This window comes from Ochlerotatus camptorhynchus, unplaced genomic scaffold, assembly GCF_037179485.1.
Source record: "Ochlerotatus camptorhynchus isolate MF236.1 unplaced genomic scaffold, CSIRO-AGI_Acam_v1.1 ptg000391l, whole genome shotgun sequence".
Taxonomy (NCBI): Eukaryota; Metazoa; Arthropoda; class Insecta; order Diptera; family Culicidae; genus Ochlerotatus; species Ochlerotatus camptorhynchus.
The window spans coordinates 1,243,602-1,265,089 of record NW_027040878.1 but is presented as its reverse complement, the minus strand read 5'-3'; the positions used below and the strand labels follow the sequence as shown (position 1 = coordinate 1,265,089).

The following is a 21,488-nucleotide window of genomic DNA, read 5'->3' as shown; positions in this document are numbered from 1 at the left end:
GAGCAATGATTGATAGCTTCCAATATCCATGCTTCCTCCTGGGACTGGACTACCCGAGCAAAGTCGGTTAACAAAATGAAAGCAAATCGATATTAAAGTGTGCAGTTCCTATCATAATGAAAACTCATTTTGATTACAAATGTTGCGACATAAGTCTGATATCATATTGTGCTTTCATTATGCAGTCAAGACTTTTTAAATGAAAGCAACTTAACTTGAAGTTCTGCTGTTTACGTCTTGTTTAAAATTTAATTGAAATTCATCTGTCGTTGAACTAATGATTATTGTTTATTTGATTTGTTTAACACATTTTAGGTCATTCGTAACTTACCCGGGGTGAGATTGGAGCCCAAGTCTTTCAGCTTGAGAGACATGAATGGTAACCATTTACTCCAGGCCCGTATTCAGTTAAACATTATGAATGCAAAATCAGTAATCAAATTGATTTCATTGAAAGCAGGATTAGTTTTCCGTTTGCTTCAACAGTGTAAAATTTTGCTCTCATTTTTGCTGTGTTAACCGTTAAGTCAACCAAAATGAGATCAATTGGAGTATTCAAAATAAGTTACATCATAACAGCAAATTTTGATTTCAATTTGATCTTCAGCTTTGCTCGGGTAACCAATCACACTGGATACGGCTAGTGGTGTGCAGTTGAAACTGTTAATAGAATAAATGTTAATATTGTATGAAGTTTATAAAAATCCACACAGAAAAGTAAACAACTATAATTTGTCTAGCAACTGACCAAACAAACTATCGCTATAAAGGGTGTCCACGATGAAATTTCCACACACAAAATTGATTCGCAAAATTCGAGTTTTCATCCGATTGCCATCAAATTTTCAGGGATTGAGAAATAACTATTAAACTTCATTTTACCATTTTACTCGTATTTTATTTACAGTCCATACGCAAATGCCCGCACCTTGGCCTTAACCCCGGCCATAAGATTCTGCACAACCTGTGAATCAACCGTTTTTTGCATGTAAACCCATACTTTCTTCAGTTCCTCGACTGTCTTCACTACCTTAGGTCGTTTAAGAAGGTGCTGCTTCATAATCGCCCAGTACTTCTCGATGGGGCGGAGCTCCGGAGTGTTGGGAGGGTTGAACATTTTCGGCACGAAATTGACCTTATTGTCCGCATACCACTTCAGCACGTCCTTGGAGTAGTGGCATGAGGCCAAATCCGGCCAGAAGATTCTTGGGACGTTGTGGGCCTTCAGGAGAGGAAGCAGCCGCTTCTGGAGGCACTCTTTTATGTACACCTGTCCGTTCATAGTGTCCTGGGTCACGAAAGGTGCACTCCGCTTCCCGCACGTGCAGATGGCTTGCCAAACCAGGAATTTCTTCGCAAATTTGGACATCTTCTGAGTGCGGACATGCTCCGGAACGCTGAACTTATCCTTGGCCGTGAAAAACAGGTTGCCGGGGATCTGTTTGAAGTCGGCCTTCACATATGTTTCGTCGTCCATGATGCAGCATTCAACTTTCGTCAGCATGTTGAGGTACAACTTTCTGGCACGGGTTTTGGCGGACTTGTTCTGCTTCTCGTCGCGATTAGGGGCCTTTTGTACCTTGAACGTTCGAAGCCCAGCCTTAGTTTTGGCCTTCTGGACAAAACTTCGGCTTAGGTGCAGCTTCTTAGCCACATCCCTAACGGAGGCGTTCGGATTTTGGTTGAAGGCCCCAACTACGTGGTTGTGATTTTTGGTGTTGTACGGAATACTTTTTCCTTCACTTCTGGGCTTCCGATCGGTGGTCAACCGTTCCTCGAACCACTTAATCACTCGCGACACCGTGGAATTCGCGATTCCCAACGTTTTAGCGATAGAACGATGCGAGAGATCCTTGTTCTCGTGATGAATGCGCAAGATTTTATCACGCACGAGCTGTTCTTTCGACTCCATTTCCGCGAGTTTTGATCACAGGACTTTAAAACTTGCAGGATGTAAATAATGCACTATGAACTAAATCCACCCAAATTTTCATTAAATTCTACCCAACGGTTAAAAAGTTAGAGCAATTTCATAGTGTGGCAATTTCATCGTGGACACCCTTTAGGTATTTCTAAAGTATTTTGACGTAAGACTACGTCTGTGATTTCTATATGGGGCATGGGGGTACACTTTGTTAAAACCAAAAATGGAACATGTTACGAAATTATGAAAGATTTTGAACGTTAATAACTCAGCTGCCCCTGGACCAATTTCAATAATTTTATCACCAATCGATCAGAAATATTCCTACGCATCTGCTCAATTTATCATCATTTTTAAAAATTTCACTGTTGAAAATTTCACGAATGTGCAACTGTTGCTATGATGATTAAAATTATCACCGATTGCCTGCGAAAAGCAATTTCCCTAACACAGATTTCAAAGTTGAATTCCATTCGGTCTCACCAAACGTTGTTTATTCAATCACCGCGTGGTGAGTGGTGGTGTTCTCAAAGTACACAACGAAAGGCTGCCTGCAAGCAGCGAGGTGCAGCCCACATGAGCATCCATAGAAGGAGGAAGAAGCCGCACCGCTATTGATCGGAATCAGTAGCTCTTCGTGAGCCGCTGTGGGCCATACATGTCAAGCACGTCATGTGTTTAACACCCTAATAGCTCAGCATTACTCAACCATCACGGCAAAACGGTCCTTTTCAGCACCGCCATAAATTTGTAAAAGAGTATGTTTCGGACATTTGTCAAGGTCATCAATCGGATGTCAGTTCCCATATCAAGATAGAGCTGGAATTAGGGCGTAACAGCTTTTGTAAACAATGACTTCTTCAATTATAGAGTGGAAGAGGAACCTATACGACCCGTCCACAAGAAACGGATGGGGGAGGAAATTTTGACCAGCTTTCAGTAAAAGAACAGTAGAAGAACAATGGACGGCCATCAAGAATGCCTTTATAGAAACAAGCGAGAACAACTTGGGTGAGCTGCGCACCCAGAGGAAAGAGTGGATCACAGATGAAACCTGGCGGAAGATTGAGGAGCGTAGAGAAGCAAAAGCCGCGATAGAGCGGGCGAGAACCAGAGGAGCCAAGAACGAAGCCCGTCAACGGTACTCGGCTCTAGAGAAGGAAGTCAAGCGCTCTTGCAGACGGGACAAGCGAGCGTGGGTGAACTCCCTGGCCGACGAAGGGGAGAAAGCCGCAAACACTGGCGATATACGCCTCATCTACGATATCTCACGACGCCTGAGTGGAGCAAGGACTGGACAATTGCTTACCAACACTACTACCAGCTAGTTTGAGCACTTCGAACAACTTCTTCAAGTTTCGACGGCCAACCAGCCATCAACATCTCGGCATGATCCGCCTAGGGTGCGACGCATCACTCGCGTCAATTCCGAGGCACTGCAGGAGATTGAAGCAGCTATCCGAAGCATGAAATCCAACAAAGCTCCAGGGGTCGATCGCATATCAGCAGAGATGCTCAAAGCTGACCCCATGCTATCCTCAAAAATGTTACATCAACTATTCGTCAATATCTGGTACACCGCGACTTTTCCGGCAGACTGGATGCAGGGCATCTTAGTGAAGGTCCCAAAGAAGGGGGATCTGACTGTGTGCGACAATTGGCGAGGCATCATGATACTGTGTATTGTTCTCAAAGTTCTGTGCAAAGTTATCCTGAATCGGATACAGGAGAAGATCGACGTGACTCTCCGACGGCAGCAGGCAGGATTCCGTGCCGGAAGATCTTGTGTGGACCATATTGTCACGCTCCGCAAGAGTCCCTTTATTTGGTATTCATTGACTACGAAAAAGCTTTCGACCGTCTCAATCACGGAAATCTGTGGGGCGCACTGAGACGCAAGGGAGTCCCGGATAAAATCGTCATCCTCATCGAAGCGCAGTATGTGGCTTTCACGTACAGAGTTCTGCATAACGGAGGCTTGTCCGACCCTATCCGGGTAGTCGCTGGTGTGAGACAAGGATGTATACTATCACCGCTACTGTTTCTCATCGTAATCGACGAGATCATGGTAGGTGCAATTGACCGTGTACCGAACCGTGGGCTGCTTTGGCAGCCTATCACCATGGAGCATCTCAACGACTTCGATTTGGCTGATGATGTTGCTCTACTAGCACAACGGCGCTCTGATATGCAGAGTAAGCTCAATGACCTATTCGAACGCTCCTCTGCGGCGGGTCTCACCATCAACGTCAACAAGACCAAATCGTTGGATATCAACACGGGCAACCCTTCCAACTTTACGGCGAGGCAAGCAGTGGAGAAGGTCGAAAGTTTCCAATATCTTGGCAGCCAAATAGTGTCGGACGGCGGGACCAAGAGCGACATAGGTGCACGAAACAAGAAGGCTAGGGCTGCCTTTGCGAGTTTACGAAACGTATGGAGATCCAACCAGATAAGTCAACGCACCAAAATCCGAATTTTCAACTCGAACGTGAAAGCTGTGTTGTTATACGCCAGCGAGACGTGGTGTGTATTAGCGGAGAACACTCAAAAGCTGCAGGTCTTCATCAACCGATGCCTGCGGTATATAATTCGTGCCTGGTGACCTCACAACTGGATCTCGAATGCCGAGCTCCATCGTCGATGTCATCAGAAACCGATAGCAACAGAAATTCGAGAGCGAAAGTGGAGGTGGGTCGGCCACACACTTCGACGGGGCGGAAACGAAATCTGCAAGCAAGCAGAGGCAGACCCAGAGGCTCATGGCAGCGGAGCCTCAATAAGGAAATTAAGCAAGTCGATAGGAAATTAAGAGATGAACTAGCCTATGGCTAAAAATCTCTATAATAAAGTATTAAAAAAAAAAAAAAAAAAAAAGTCGATAGGAATCTGACATGGGCCCAGGTCAAGGCAAAAGCGAGCAGCCGCCCAGGATGGAAGTCTTTCACGTTGGCCCTTTGCACCGCTGCTGGTGCACAGGACCCTTAAGTAAGTAAGTTTCAGTAAAATGCTCCCCGGCAAAATCAAACATAAAACTCGAACGGATGGATGTTCACTCCCACCCTAGAAACAACATCCTCGAAACAATTCTGATCGACTCAGAACTACGCAACCTCGAAGACATCACCCAAGCCTATGGTATCGCAGATTGTGATGTTCAAGCACGTTCAAGCCTATCAAGTTCACGATCCTTTGCAGATGTGATACCTTCCACAATGTACCACCAATCAAAACCGATGGCCAATGTACCACCAATGAAAGCCATTAAATGTCCCCCCACTTCATATCTTTCATACCTTGGAAATGGTGCACGATCCAGATAAACTTCGGATCTGCAGTTCAACTGTACCCTGTGGTTGTTGTTGTTCATCTGCACGCCCATGGGATCTTGCCGAACAGCAAATTACTTAGTGCCGTCATGCGTCATGCACTTTCGATATGGAGCAAGGCCTTATAATTGATTGATTGGTTGGCCACCCATCACACCGGATCCTTTTGAGACGAACTAGTGCAATAGAAGAGTTGGGGGGGGGGGGTGTACTCACGCAATAGAATGTAACTGCATTTTTGATTGTATTGATCTGTTCCTCTAAATCCTATACTGTTTCGCTAAGGCAATCGTCCAAACCTGATGAAATATTTGGTTTTAGTACGTATCGACATCCCCCAATAAGTACTGGGACTTGTATGGACATCCCTATAAAGTCCTGTGGATTCCCCATCGAAGTCCATACCAATTGAAACCAATGACTGGCAAAGATACCTAGGGAAAAACGAAAGACCCTTGGCAAGACCGGGATTCAAACCTGGCCGAAATACAAAACCCATCACTCACACCCCCTATGATGTGGTTTTCTTCTTTATCGTTCATTCTGCATAACAAACTTGTAAAACATATCAAAAATCCTCCGCAGCTGGCACAATATTGTCGTCGTTCAGAGGATTTTTGTTCATTCAGTTCGCCGATCGCATTCCGCACCGTACCGTCGTATTGGACGATCTTACAGGCATTTGACCAACCGTTGCTGGAGGGAACCCATTTTGACCATCTTGACTGTCGTATCGACCCCCCTCGACCGACCATGGTATGGAAGAACTCTGCGAAGCTATTCTAAAACGAAACCACGAGCCACTGGGATTTTTGCTACGAATTGGATGAGATAAACATAGTTTCATGGTGCAGGCAATACTCACAGCATTTTTCCTTGGAATCCGAACCCAATGTGAATCCCAATGGAGTAAACAAAGAAGTCAACCTTAGCAACGATTGGCAAAACGTCAACTCTCGGCAGTGATGCCGTTTTATATTATGTCGATTGTATCCTACTTGTCAACGTTTGTCCTAAAGAGCCGAATAGTGCGCCATGCTGTGTTTCGGCACAGTGTGCAGAGTTGATTACCCCTTGACTGAAACTTAAAAGGACTTCCGAGAAACTCAGGAAATTTCCGAAAACTTCAGCAAAGTTCCGAGAGGTTCATGAAAATTTTGGAAACGTAAGGTAAGTTACATGAGTTATTTGAAAATAGAAAAAACAATTTAAGGAAGATCCGTGCTTGTCATGACAGTTTGAAGAACTTTTCAAGAATTTCAATGCTGATGTTCCATTAATGTCATGAAGTGAACCCAACCAGCACAAAGCTGTGGCAGAAAGTCACTTAAAAGTTGCCCGAAGTGTGCTGCTAGGGAAGTTCCGAAATCTTCAAGAAAGTCCAAAGAGTTTCAAAGAAGATTTGATATTTTGCCGTAGTTTCATTGAAGCTCCGAACACTTCGAGAATCATTAGAGAACTTCTAAACAACCCCATTCACTTCAGGAAAATTGCAAGGGATATTTTATGAATATCAGAACATCTGCTGGATCATTAGAACATGTAAGAGACTTCAGGGAGTGTTGTGTTAATATCCCCCAAAAATCACTATCTTCCGGAATGTTTTCCCAAATTCTCCTTTAAGTTTCTTACGACTGTTCCGTAAGCCCTCTGGCATCCGATTTACTCCAAAAGTTTCTTCCAATCTACCAGCGTCGCCAGGAAGTTTCTTCCGTCTTCTCCATCGAATTCTCCAAAAAAATTCTGTCGTCTTCCTCTGGAAGTTTCACCATAAGCCATTGGTTTTTTTTTCAACTTCTATTGGAAGGTTTATCCGAGCATCTTCTCTCATCCCCTGGAAATAACTACTCCTGGAATTTGCTTTGGATTTCCGAAGCTTTTCTGGCTTCCTCTGGATTTTTTTTTTCCGAATGGTTCGTTAAATTTTCGCCAGAAATTTTTCAATAATCGTCCTGGAAGTTCCTTGGATGTGTTTCCGACTTTTCAAAGAAAACTTTCAAAGTTCCTCCGAAAAAGCTTCTTTATTTTTTCTTTGGTTTTATCGACTTTCTTCAGAAGCTTATTCAAAGAATCCCCGTAAATTTGTTTGGACACCTTATGGACAGTAAATTTTCCCGTTCTTAGTCCAAAAGTTTGAATTTCAGCCTTCGGCATGAATCGGCATGAACATATACACAAATTGATTAAAATAGTAAATACCGATAAATACCGATTTTTTAAACGTTTGATACTTCAGTAAAGTTGCTTCTACAACTTTTCAAAAATTGTGTTGGTCTATCTGAAATTTTTAAATGAGGTTACAGTGTACAGTGGATCGGAAATGAAATCTGGACGATCTCGAGCTCTGGGATTACATCCAATTGAGTTGACATCATCTGCAATGTTTCTTGACTTAGGTAGGACCTTCATTTGGTGGATAAAAATATTTAAAGTTTTAGCCGTTTTATTTAGTACGCTAGAGGTTTGCTGTTTTTGGCAAAGTTGTAGAACATGCTGTATATCTTCAACGAACAGATATATATGTAGTTTTGTAAAATTTGTCTGAAATTCACGTTTTATGTTCATTCAAATTAATACTTTTTAATTCATTCAAATTTTACACAGATGTTGTTGACCTCAATACACATATAAACTATAAACTTGACCCACCCTTATGTACATAATATGATTGTTTAAATAAATTATTTAAATATATCGTCTGAATCAAATCCAAATATCTCAAATATATCTCAAAATACCTTTGAGGGATGATAGTCTATTTGAAGTTCATTTTGAATAACTGATAACACGTTGTGTTCACTTGCGCTTTTTCGAGAAAACCATGTATTATTTTCAAATTTCATATGATATTTATGTGTTAGCACTGTAAAAATAAAAGTATTGTTCATTGGACTGGACCAAAACCGATCGAAGAAAAATGATAAAAGTATTCATTTGAATGAATTTATAGAACTTAATACTAAAATGTGAATTTCAGACATATTTTACAAAACTGCAAATATCTCTGTTGTTTGAAGATGTACAGCTTTTATGTCTTCAGCAACTTTTTGTAAAGTATTATGTTCTACAACTTTTCCGAAGACAGCAAACCTCTAGCGTAAGAAATAAAAAGTTGGAATCGCTGCGCCATCTTTACGGCAAAAACTATTTTTATCCACCAAATTAAAGTCCTAACTAAGTTTTTCCAACTAGATTTCATTCCTAGCCCACTGTGCAGTGGGCCCCTTGATTGTTAAGTTCAAATGTTCAATTTTTTAATTATTTGCGATAATTTGAGTTTAGCATTTCGAGCTCTCTATCGCACCACCCAATCAGAACTACCACATCATCCTGCACGCGTCTGAATCCGCTTAGTCATGGTGAGTTACCATCTGATTGAAGACCTAACTTGTGTCTGCTTTACAGTTACAGCACCGTCCAAGCCACGCGATCTCTCATGCATGATTTTTGTTTTACAGAATTCATTAAGCCCTCCCCTCTGATGCACCGATTAAGATAATCTTTCACGTTAATCACCTTTATATGCTAATCGACTGCTTCCGTCTTGTCCATTTCAGCAGCAATTTCGTGGGACAAACGCGGTCCGGTGGCGTACTACATCGAGCTATCCTTCGAGGTGGCGGCTCTGGTGGTGGACTTTGGCCACCATCTGCATATGCTGCTGTGGAGTAACATCTTCCTGTCGATGGCCAGCCTGGTGATCATCATGCAGCTGAGGTACTTGATCAACGAGATCCAGCGGAAGATCAAGAAACACCGAAACTACCTCTGGGTGTTGAATCACATGGAGAAGAGCTACCCGCTGGCGACGGCCGAGGACCTGAAGCAGAATTGCGACAATTGTGCCATTTGCTGGGAGAAGATGGAAACGGCCCGGAAGCTACCCTGTTCGCATCTGTTCCATAAGTGAGTGGCATTCTCCCTGTTCAATATTTAATGTCTAATGATGATTTCTATGTTTTTAGCTCCTGTCTTCAGTCTTGGTTGGAACAGGACACTAGTTGTCCCACCTGTCGTCTGGGACTGAGCGTCCACAACAACAATGTTAACATTCTTCCAAACGAGATCCGTATCGACGACACGGAAACGGCCGGTCGAACGGCCAACAACCACTTCTTCCACTTCAACGGCTCTCGGTACGTGTCCTGGTTGCCAAATTTCTCCGTTGAAGTGACCCACATCAATTCGGTCCTCCGGAATGAGCCAAGCCCTCGCGAGACAACGGTCAATCACACCTCGCAAATCCGGAACATGGCACGCCACGTGCAGGAGATGTTCCCTCGCTTCCCGCTGTCGACTTTGATAGGCGACCTGCAGATTTCCCGCTCGATCGAAGTCACGATCGATAATATCCTGGAAGGACGCCTGCAGGTACCGGCTCGATTCCAAGAATTTGAAGATCTACTTGACGATGACACGGCTACCAACACCACCACCACTAACATTGGCAACGACGGTAATAGCACTAGCGGCACCCTAAGCAATAGCAACAGTTTCAACAGTCAACCGGAAACGCCCGGCTCCAGCAGCAGTACGCTGGGTGACTTCCCTGCCATAACCGCCAACGATTACTACGTCAATGCGGACGAATTCAGTCCGAGTAGTCATTACGGGGGTGGCGGGGGTGGTGGTGGATCCAGTGCGTCCACACCTTCTTCGGCTGGCAGCAGCAGCGGTTACGAGGTGGAACGGAGCACCAACATCTTCGGCAACTTTGACAACCTGCTGCGGGACGACAGCTTCGATGACGTTCCTCTGGGCGATCGGTTCTCCAAGAGTTCGGAAGAACGGGAACGGATCCTGCAGCGGCGAAAGGAACAGCTGCTCATCATTGCGAGAAGAAAGTGAGTACCGGGGGTGGGGTATTTTTTTGTTTTTAGGTACCTACCTCCTCAACTGCTACGTCATTTATGCATGTTCCCTAGTAGTGATTTGGTTCTGAAATTTCTTTGAGGATGCTATTGGAATTTGCTCATTGGAATTTCTCTTGGAATTTCCTTGGCCTTCCTTATCTTAAAATGACACTGGAATATCTCTTGTAATCCCTCTTGATATTCTTCTTGGAATTCTTCTTGAAATGGCCATGAAATACCTTCAGTAACCCTGGAGTTGCTTCTCAAATTTCGTTGGGAATAATTCTGGAATCCCCTTGGAATTCCTTCTGCAATGCCCTAGAATTCCTTTGTGTAGTCCCCGTGGCATTGTTTAAATGTTTTCTTGAAATTACTTTTAAGATGCCCTTGGACCTTCTTTTGGGATTTCCTTTAAAACTACTTCCAGAATTTATCGACATTCTTTCTTTAATTTTTTTGAAATTCCTTCTGAAATATACGTTTGAATTCTTCTTGAATTTCCTTAAAATATCTCCATGGACACTTTTAGAATTAATCCTGGAGTTTTGAAGTTTCTGGGGAATTTTATCCAGAACTCCTTTGGTATTACGTCCTAATCCAAATAATACTTCTAGAATTAGCTTTGATTTTCTTCTGGAATTCCATGAAAGTTTCTCTTGGAACTTCCTTCTAATTCATTATTAAGTATAATGAGAGAGAGAAGGATTAGTAATTTCCATTTAATTCCACTACCTTATTTGCTTATCCTTGACAGATACGCGTATTTTTTTTTTCGAATAATAGTCGAGTATTAGTACAAGACACTGAAGAAGTCTGCACATTGTAGACGAAATACGCGTATCGGTCAAGGATAAGCAAATAAGGTAGTGGAATTAAATGGAAATTACTAATCCTTCTCTCTCTCTCTCATTATACAGGTATTCCACTAAGACGCCCACATCCATCAGGATTCATTTTTAAGTTTTGTTTTAATTTTTTTCTGGAATTTTCTTAAATTTATTCCGGAATTATCTTCAACTTCGTTCTGAAATTCATTTTGAAGTTTATCATAAATTCCTTTGTGAATCCTTCGGAAATGCACTTTGTATTCCTTCCGCAATGCCCTAGGAATTCATTTTGAAATGCTCATGGAATTCCATCTTGGATTTCATTGAAATTCCACTTGTTCTATGCTGGAATATCCTTTGAAGTCCTTCTCGAATTCCCATGAAATTAACTCATGAATTCCTTTGAAATTCCTTCTGCGCTGCCCTTAAATCTCCTTTTAGGCTTTTAGAGTCCCTTCTTGAAATCCGGTAGAATTCCGTCCGTATTTTCCTTGGCATAACTTCTTCAATATTTTAGGGATTCATTCTCGAATTCACTTGGAATTCATTCTGAAATCCTCATAAAATTTATTGTGAAATTCCCTTAGAATAAATTTTGGAATTTCCTTCGAATTTCTTCTGGATTGTCGTCGAAATTTCTTCTAGAAATCCCTTGGAATATCTTTACTTTGTTTTTCCTGGTTTCTCTTGAAGTTCTTTCTAGAATCCCCATGGAATTCCTTTTGGACTTGGATTTCGAATGGATCTGAAATGCCATTTGAATTCCTTCTGAAATTCTCTTGGAATTCCATTGAAATTAAATCTGAATTCAAATCATTCTGACATTCCCTTTGAATAACTTTCTTCTGATGGTACTTCTGGAACCCCCGTCTAAATTCCTTTTGTAATTCTCTTGGAAATCCTTATGGAATCTCATTTGAATTGCTTCTTGAATTTCGTTGAAATTATCTTATAGAATTACTTTGGAATTCTTCCTAGAATAAAGATGCGTTTGTTTCTGGAATTCGCATTGAATTCGAGCGACAATTATATCGAAATCTCTTCTGGATTTCTACTAGAATTTTTCCTAAAAATTCCTTCTAGAATTCTCAAGCAATTAAGTCTGAATTTCATTTCAATTTTCATTGAAAACCGATGGTCACCAAAGCCGTCACAGAAATTGTTGTAATAGAAACTTTTATGGCGATGATTTCTGTGACAACAGACATCCTTGAAATTTAAATTTCTCTTCGAATTCCTACCGAAGCTCCTGGTAAAGTTTATGTGTAATTTGTTATTGAATTTCAGTTGAAATTCCTATCAAAATCCTTCTGACGTTCCACAGGAAATAACCTTGGGATTTCCTTGGAATAACTTCTAAAATTTCTTCAGGAAGTTTCTAGTAATTCCTGAAATTACCAAATAATTCATTTTGAAATTCCCTTGAAATAAGTCATGGAATGCTCCTGAAATTTCATCTGCAGTTCGTTTAGATTAATTCAGTGGTAGATCATTCTGAAATCTTCTATAATTCTTTTTCATGAAATTTTATAGGAATTAAATCTGAAATTATCTTGGAAATTCTTCTGGAATTTCTCCAGTGCATTCATTCTAGAACCCCCTAGACATTCATTCTGAATTTCCACTTTTTTCCGGAAATTCTTTGGAATTTCTCATGAAATTTCCCTTCATTTACTTCTAGAAATCCCAGAATAATTTCGTTGGAATTCCATTTGAAATACGCTTGAAATTAAATCTAAATTCTCAACTTATGAATTCGTAAACCGTAATGCACCGAATATCGGACAGTATTTTAATCCGGACTCTTGTAATTCCTTTTGATATTCTTCTTTGAGTTCCCCTTGGTCATAGAATTTCTTCTGTAAGCTTGGTGTTGCTTCTCAAATTTCTTTGGGAATAATTCTGGATCCCCTTGGAATTCCGTCTGCAATAATATTGAATTACTACTGGAAATGCCATTTGAATTGCTTCTGAAATTCTCTTGGACCTTCTGGAATTAAAATTTATTCTGAAACCTCAATAGAATTCATTCTGAGATTCCCTTGGAATAACTTCTAAAATTCCATCAAGAATTTCCTAGTAATTCCTTCTGGAGTACCGCTGAAAATCATCCTGAAATTACCAAATAACTGATTTTGAAATTCCCTTGAAATAACTCATGGAATGCTCCTGAAATGTCATCTGCAGTTCGTATTGATTCATTCTGTTCTAAAATCTTCTATATATTGTTTTTGCATTAAATTTTATAAGAATTAATTCTGAAATTATTTTCGAAATCTTCTGGAATTTACATGGAATTTCTCCAATGCATTCATTCTAGAACCACCTAGACATTCATTCTGAGTTTCCTTTTTTTTTTCTTCGGAAAATCCTCGGAATTTCTCATGAAATTTCCTTTCATTTACTTTTAGAATTACCAGAAAAATTTCCCTTGGAATTAATTCTTAATTCCCAACTTATGCATTTGAATTGCATTCGAAAGACTTCTGTTATTTCATCTGGAATTCGTATACCGTAATGCACCAAATACCGGACAGAATTTCAATCCGGACTCTTCTAATTCCTCTTGATATTCTTCTTTGAATTCCTCTTAAAATGGTAAGGGAATTCCTTTTGTAAGCTTGAAGTTACTTCTCACTTTTGTAAGCTTGAAGTTGCTTCTAGATCCCCTTGGAATTCCATCTGAAATAATCTTGAAATGCCATTTTAATTGCTTTGAAAATCCCTTGAATATATTGGAACTCCATAGAAATTAATTCTGAAACCTCCATGAAATTTAATCTGAGATTCCCTTGGAATAACTTACTTACGACTATACTTCTGGAATATCCTTGAAACTCCTTCTGAAAACCTTCTGCAATTCTCTTGGGAAACCTTACGAAATCTCATTTGAAATTATCTTCTGGAATTCGCTGGAATAAAGATGTGTTTGTTCCTGGAATTCGCATTGAATTTGAACTATAATTATTTCGAAATCTATTCTAGATTTCTCCAAGAATTTCCATGTGCGATTCTCAAGAAGTGTATTCTATTCTATTCTGTTTTAATTTATTAGGAACATATTTTCTGTTTAATGAGGCACAACGCGCCGAAACCGTCGCATAAATTGTCGCCATTTTAGAATTTCAGCTGAAATTTCTATGAAAATTATTCTGGAGATCCACAGTAAATACATTTGGAATTTCCTTGGAATAGCTTTTAAAATTCCTTCAAGAATTTACTTGGCATTTCTTCTGGAATGCCGTTGAAAATCATCCTGAATTTCACAAATAATTATTTTAATAATTCCCTTGACATAACCCATGGAATGCCCCTGGAATTCCATCTGCAGTTCGTATAGATTCATTTTAAAATTCTCTGGAAGTTCATGCTGACATTTTTCTTGAAATTATATAGGAATTAATTCTGAAATTACCTGGGCAATTCTCCTTGAATTTGCTTGCAATTTCCCCAGTGCATTGATTCTAGAATCCCCTTGACATTTATTCTTGAATTCGATTTATATTTTTCCGGAAAGTCCTTGGAAATTCTCATGAAATGTCCTTTCATTCACTTCTAGAAATCCCAGAAGAATTTCCTTGGAATTTCATTTGGAATACGCTTGGAATTAAATTTAAATTCCCAATTCATGAATTCGTCTACCGTAATGCACCGAGTACCGGACAGTATTTCAATCCGGACTCTTGAAATTCCCTTTTGATATTCTACTTTGAAATAGTCTCTTGGTCATAGAATTTTTTCTGTAAGCTTGGAGTTGCTTCTCAAATTTCTTTGGGAATAATTCTGGATCCCCTTGGAATTCCGTCTGCAATAATATTGAATTTCTATTTGAAATGCCATTTGAATTGCTTCTGAAATTCGCTTGGACCTTCAGGAATTAAAATTTATTCTGAAACCTCAAAAGAATTCATTCTGAGATTCCCTTTGAATAACTTCTAAAATTCCATCAAGAATTTCCTAGTAATTCCTTCTGGAGTACCGCTGAAAATCATCCTGAAATTACCAAATAACTGATTTTGAAATTCCCTTGAAATAACTCATGGAATGCTCCTGAAATGTCATCTGCAGTTCGTATTGATTCATTCTGTTCTAAAATCTTCTTTATATGACCTGTTTTTGCATTAAATTTTATAAGAATTAATTCTGAAATTATTTTTGAAATCTTCTGGAATTTACATGGAATTTCTCCAATGCATTAATTCTAGAACCACCTAGACATTCATTCTGAGTTTCCTATTCTTTTTTTTCCGGAAAGTCCTCGGAATTTTTCATGAAATTTCCTTTCATTTACTTTTAGAATTACCAGAAAAATTTCCATTGGAATTAATTCTTAATTCCCAACTTATGCATTTGAATTGCATTCGAACAACTTCTGCTATTTCATCTGGAATTCGTATACCGTAATGCAACAAATACCGGACAGAATTTCAATCCGGACTCTTGTAATTCCTCTTGATATTCTTCTTTGAATTCCTCTTAAAATGGTAATGGAATTCCTTTTGTAAGCTTGAAGTTACTTCTCACTTTTGTAAGCTTGAAGTTGCTTCTGGATCCCCTTGGAATTCCATCTGAAATAATCTTGAAATGCCATTTTAATTGCTTTTGAAAATCCCTTCAATGTATTGGAACTCCAAAGAAATTAATTCTGAAACCTCCATGAAATTTATTCTGAGATTCCCTTGGAACAACTTACTTACGACTATACTTCTGGAATGCCCTTGAAACTCCTTCTGGAATGCCCTTGAAACTCCTTGTGGAAACCTTCTGTAATTCTCTTGGGAGACCTTACGAAATCTCATTTGAATTGTCTCCTGAAATTCCTTGAAATTATCTTTTGGAATTCGCTGGAATAAAGATGTGTTTGTTTCTGGAATTCTCATTGAATTTGAACGACAATTATTTCGGAATCTATTCTAGATTTCTCCAAGAATTTCCATGTGCGATTCTCAAGAAGTGTATTCTGTATTTTATTTTAATTTATTACGAATATATTTTCTGTTTAATGAGGCACAACGCGCCGAAACCGTCGCATAAATTGTCGCCATTTTAGAATTTCAGCTGAAATTTCTATGAAAATCATTCCCTGGAGATCCACAGTAAATACATTTGGAATTCCCTTGGAATAGCTTCTAAAATTCCTTCAAGAATTTACTTTCCATTTCTTCTGGAATGTCGTTGAAAATCATCCTGAAATTAGCAAATAATTAATTTAATAATTTCCTTGACATAACTCATGGAATGCCCCTGGAATTTCATCTACAGTTCGTATAGATTCATTTTAAAATTCTCTGGAAGTTCATTCTGACATTTTTTTTCTTGAAATTTTATAGGGATTAACTCTGAAGTTACCCTGGAAATTTTCCTGAAATGTCTCTGGAGAATTAATTATGGAATATCTTTGGAATTTCTTCTGGAAGTTCCTTAAAATTCGTTCTGGAATTCCTGTGGAATTCGATTTGAAATTTTCGTCGTTTTATTGCTGGAAATCCTCTGAAATTTCTCCACTAATTCTGATTCAATTCCTTCTGTGATCCCCATTAGAAATTCCATTAAAATTGCCTTAAAATGCCTTTGTGTTGCCCATGGATTTTATTTTGAAGCTTTCTTGGAATTTCTTCTGGAATTTCGTTAGAAACTACGTCCACAATTTAATCGAAATTATTTCTTTGATTGCCTTCTGAAGTATATGTGGAATTCCCAGCTGAATTTCTTTAAGAAAATTAAAAAAAAATATCTTGGAATTCAGAAGTTTCTGAGGGATTTCATCTAGAGCTCCTTCGATATTACGTCCTATTTCTGGAATTTCTGGAGATATTTCTGGAATTTTCTTGAAATTAATTCTGGAATTTTCTTGAAATCAATTCTGGGATTCTAGTCGGATATGCACGTTGAATAATCTCCATCTGGAAAGTCGTTAGAATCCAGTATTGAATTTCGTTGAAATTCTCTCTTTAATTTCCTTGGAATTCCCTCCCTCAATTTTCTAGGAATTCATGCTTAAATCCACTTGGAATTCGTTCTACTACCCATGAAATTTATTCTGAAATTCCTTTTGAATTACTTTTGGAATTTCGTTGGAATTTCTTCTAAATTTACTTTGAAATTGCTTCTAGAAATCTTTTGGAATCCCTTTCTAGAATTAGCCTGGATTTTCTTTTGGACTACTAATGGAATTCACTCGAATCTATTCATGGAATTTCTTTTGAATTTCGTCTGAAAGGGCCCGAAGATTTCTGTCTACAATTTGTGGAATTTCTTTTGAATTTCGTCAGAAAGGGCCCGAGGATTTCCGTCTACAATGCCTTTCGAATTCTGTTGAAGTCTCTGCTGGACTTTCCTTGAAATGTTTTCTTGAATTCTTAATTAATTCCTTCTGGAATTGGCTTGAAACTTCTTCTGGAAATCTTTTGAAACTTTTCCTGGAATTCATTTGAAATTTCTTCTGCTATGTCCTTGGATTTCTAAATACTTCTAGGATTTCCTCTGAAATTTGATTAGAATTACATCTTGAATTTGCTTGGAATTCCCTCTTGGACCTCCATCTCGAATAAGGGTTGAATTCAGTCCGGTAATTCATTTAATTTCCCTTTGGAATCTTCTGGAAATTCCTTCTTTACTTTGATTGAAATTCTTTCTGCAAATCGCAAAGCTGAGTTACTTTAAAAAAAAATCCAAAAAAATTCTCTTGGAATTCAGAAGTGTTTGAGGGATTTCATCTAGAGCTCCTTCGATATTACGTCCTATTTCTGGAATTTCTGGAGTTATTTATGGAATTTTCTTAAAATTAATTCTGGAATTTTCTTGAAATCAATTCTGAAATTCCAGTCGGATATGCACTTTGAATAATCTCCATCTGGAAAGTCGTTAGAATCCAGTATTGAATTTCGGTGAAATTCTCTCTTTAATTTCGTTGGAACTCCCTCCTTCAATTTTTTAGGAATTCATGCTTAAATCCACTTGGAATTCGTTCAACTCCCTATGAATCCTTTTGAATTACTTTTGGAATTTCGTTGGAATTCCTTCTGAATTTACGTCGAAATTGCTTCTAGAAATCTTTTGGAATCCCTTTCTAGAATTAGCCTGGATTTTCTTTTGGACTACTAATGGAATTCACTCGAATCTATTCCTGGAATTTCTTTTGAATTTCGTCTGGCAGGGCCCGAGGATTTCCGTCTACAATGCCTTTAGAATTCTGTTGAACTTTCTGCTGGACTCTCCTTGAAATGTTTTCTTGAATTCTTGAATAATTCCTTCTGGCATTGGCTTGGATCTTCTTCTGGAAATCTTTTGAAACTTTTCCTGGAATTCATTTGAAATTTCTTCTGCTATGTTCTTGGATTTCTAAATGCCTCTAGGATTTCGTCTGGAATTTGCTTAGAATTCCATCTTGAATTTGCTTGGAATTCCTTCTTGAATTTTCTTGAAAGTTCTCCTGGATTTCTTTTGACATCCTTTGTCAAATTCTTTTGGACCTCCATCTGGAATAAGGGTTGAATTCAGTCCGGTAATTCATTTAATTTCCTTCTAGAATCTTCTAGGAATTCCTTCTCTAATTTGATTGAAATTCTTTCTGCAAATCGCAAAGCTGAATTTCTTAAAAAAAAATCCAAAAAAATCTCTTGGAATTCAGAAGTGTCTGAGGGATTTCATCTAGAGCTCCTTCGATATTATGTCCTATTTCTGGAATTTCTGGAGTTATTTCTGGAATTTTCTTAAAATTAATTCTGGAATTTTCTTGAAATCAATTCTGGGATTCCAGTCCGATATGCACGTTGAATAATCTCCATCTGGAAATTCGTAGAATCCTGTATTGAATTTCGGTGAAATTCTCTCTTTAATTTCCTTGGAATTCCCTCCTTAAATTTTCTAGGAATTCATGCTTAAATCCACTTGGAATTCATTCAACTCCCCATGAAATTTCTTCTGAAATTCCTTTTGAATTACTTTCGGAATTTCGTTGGAATTCCTTCTGAATTTACGTCAAAATTGCTTCTAGAAATCTTTGGGAATCCCTTTCTAGAATTAGCCTGGATTTTCTTTTGGACTACTAATGGAATTCACTCGAATCTATTCCTGGAATTTCTTTTGAATTTCGTCTGAAAGGGCCCGAGGATTCCCGTCTACAATGCCTTTAGAATTCTGTTGAAGTTTCTGCTGGACTCTCCTTGAAATGTTTTCTTGAATTCTTGATTAATTCTTTCTGAAATTCTCTTGGAACTTCTTCTGAAATTGTTTTGAAACTTTTCCTGGAATTCATTTGAAATTTCTTCTGCTATGCACTTGGATTTCTAAATGCTTCTAGGATTTCCTCTGAAATTTGCTTAGAATTACATCTTGAATTTGCTTGGAATTCCTTCTTGAATTTTCTTGAAAGTTCTCCTGGATTTCTTTTGACATGCTTTGTGAAATTCTCTTGGACCTCCATCTGGAATAAGGGTAGAATTCAGTCCGGTAATTCATTTAATTTCCCTCTGGAATCTTCTGGGAACTGCTTCTTTAATTTGATTGAAATTCTTTCTGCAAATCGCAAAGCTGATTTTTTTTTAAATATCCAAAAAAAATCTCTTGGAATTCAGAAGTTTCTGAGGGATTTCATCTAGAGCTCCTCCGATATTACGTCCTATTTCTGGAATTTCTGGAGTTCTTTCTGGAATTTTCTTAAAATTAATTCTGGAATTTTCTTGGAATCAATTCTGAAATTCCAGTCGGATATGCACTTTGAATAATCTCCATCTGGAAAGCCGTTAGAATCCATTCTTGAATTTCGGTGAAATTCTCTCTTTAATTTTCTAGGAATTCACTTGGAATTCATTCAACTCCCCATGAAATTTCTTCTGAAATTCCTTTTGAATTACTTTCGGAATTTCGTTGGAATTCCTTCTGAATTTACGTCGAAATTGCTTCTAGAGATCTTTTGGAATCCCTTTCTAGAATTAGCCTGGATTTTCTCTTGGACTACTAATAGAATTCACTCGAATCTATTCCTGGAATTTCTTTTGAATTTCGTCTGAAAGGGCCCTGAGGATTTCCGTCTACAATGCCTTTAGAATTCTGTTGAAGTTTCTGCTGGAATCTCCTTGAAATGTTTTCTTGAATTCTTGATTAATTCCTTCTGGAATTGGCTTGGAACTTCTTCTGGAAATCTTTTGAAACTTTCCTGAATTTCCTTCGAAATTTCTTCTGCTATGTCCTTGGATTTCTAAATGCCTCTAGAATTTCGTCTGGAATTTGCTTAGAATTCCATCTTGAATTTGCTTGAAATTCCTTCTGGATTTCGTTTGGCATCCTTTGTGCAATTCCCTTGCACCTCCATCTAGAATAAGAATAGATTTCAGTCCGGTAATTCATTTAATTTCCCTCTGGAATCTTCTGGGAATTCTTTCTTTAATTTGATTGGAATTCTTTCTGCAAATCACCAAAATGAAATCAATTGGATATCCAGCTTTGCTCAAATGTAAACGCTCCGAACAAATTGGATAGTAATGATTCAAACCTCAGAAGAATGGTTTGTGAATTTGCTGATTTTTCAAAAGTTTGAACCACAGTATATGCCAACTTCGCTCGAGTGCAGCGCTACAATATCTATCACTTGGATTCTGGCAAAGTTTCCATTCTTGTTGATACGATGTCTTCGGATTTATGTAACAATTTCCATTTGGAATCCTGTACACAGATGCACGACAAGCAATAACTAATCCACTCCCTAATCTTCTACCCCCGCACCAGGTATTTAGAAAAAAGCAAATCCGAACTGAACCAGTCACCTGCTGCCGCTGGCTACAGCCAAGGTGACGCCATACGGCATCGAAACAAGAGCTGTATGGAAGAGCAGCAGCCATCTCCGAGTTCGTCCACTTTGCCATCCTCCGGCTCATTATCCTCCAATAACACAACTACAACAACTACTACTACTGTTGAAAGTAGACTAGCCTCTGCTAGTGCTAATTCTGCAACCAGTGATAGAGAGTAGTGGCCAAATTCAGTCCTGAAAACAGTTAAAACTTAAAAAAAACATTGTGATCATTATCAAGTAGTGTGAAGCTAAGCAAAACAAAAACAAACAAATAACACAAGCAAGTGAATGCAACACAAAAAGCCGCAGTGAAACAAAATCAACAACAGTATCGGACGAGTTAGTGAAACAAAGCAAACAAAACTAACTAGGTAGTAGTGACAACAGCAAAAAAGAAAGGAAACAATTCATAACAAAGTAGCAAAGACAGTCAAAACATGCCTAGGCATGGGAAATCAAAACTACAACCACTCTGCTAACTAGATGGAAAATGGATCCGGCAGCAGCAGAACAGTGTGTGCGTGTAATATGGCTTGAATGTTTTTAACGTGGACTTTTGCGGAGTAAAAGTGTGGAGTCGTAGCAGGAGATGATGAAGAAGAAGAAGATGAAAAATGTACTGCAAGCGTTGTGATGTTATTTATTTATATACTGTAAACTGATGTATTAGCGTAGTAGCAAACTAGAAAAAAAAACTCAAAGCGAAGAAGCGTATTTTAAAATACTGATAATGAATTAATAAAAAACAAAACAAACAAAAAA

General features: G+C 38.6%; 1 protein-coding gene across 2 annotated transcripts in view; it reads left to right on the top strand.

The window, feature by feature from the left end:
- Positions 1-21,488, top strand: part of LOC135710547 (E3 ubiquitin-protein ligase AMFR-like) — a 147,278-nt gene extending 125,790 nt beyond the window's left edge. The window contains exons 8-10 of one of the 2 annotated variants that reach the window (XM_065233150.1): positions 8,814-9,159; positions 9,219-10,097; positions 20,660-21,488. In XM_065233150.1, coding sequence (XP_065089222.1) covers positions 8,814-9,159; positions 9,219-10,097; positions 20,660-20,903 — 1,469 coding nt within the window. In that variant the 3' untranslated portion in view covers positions 20,904-21,488. Of the gene's footprint in view, positions 1-8,810; positions 9,160-9,218; positions 10,098-20,659 lie in introns of both variants that reach the window. The other variant, XM_065233149.1, reaches the window with a different exon arrangement.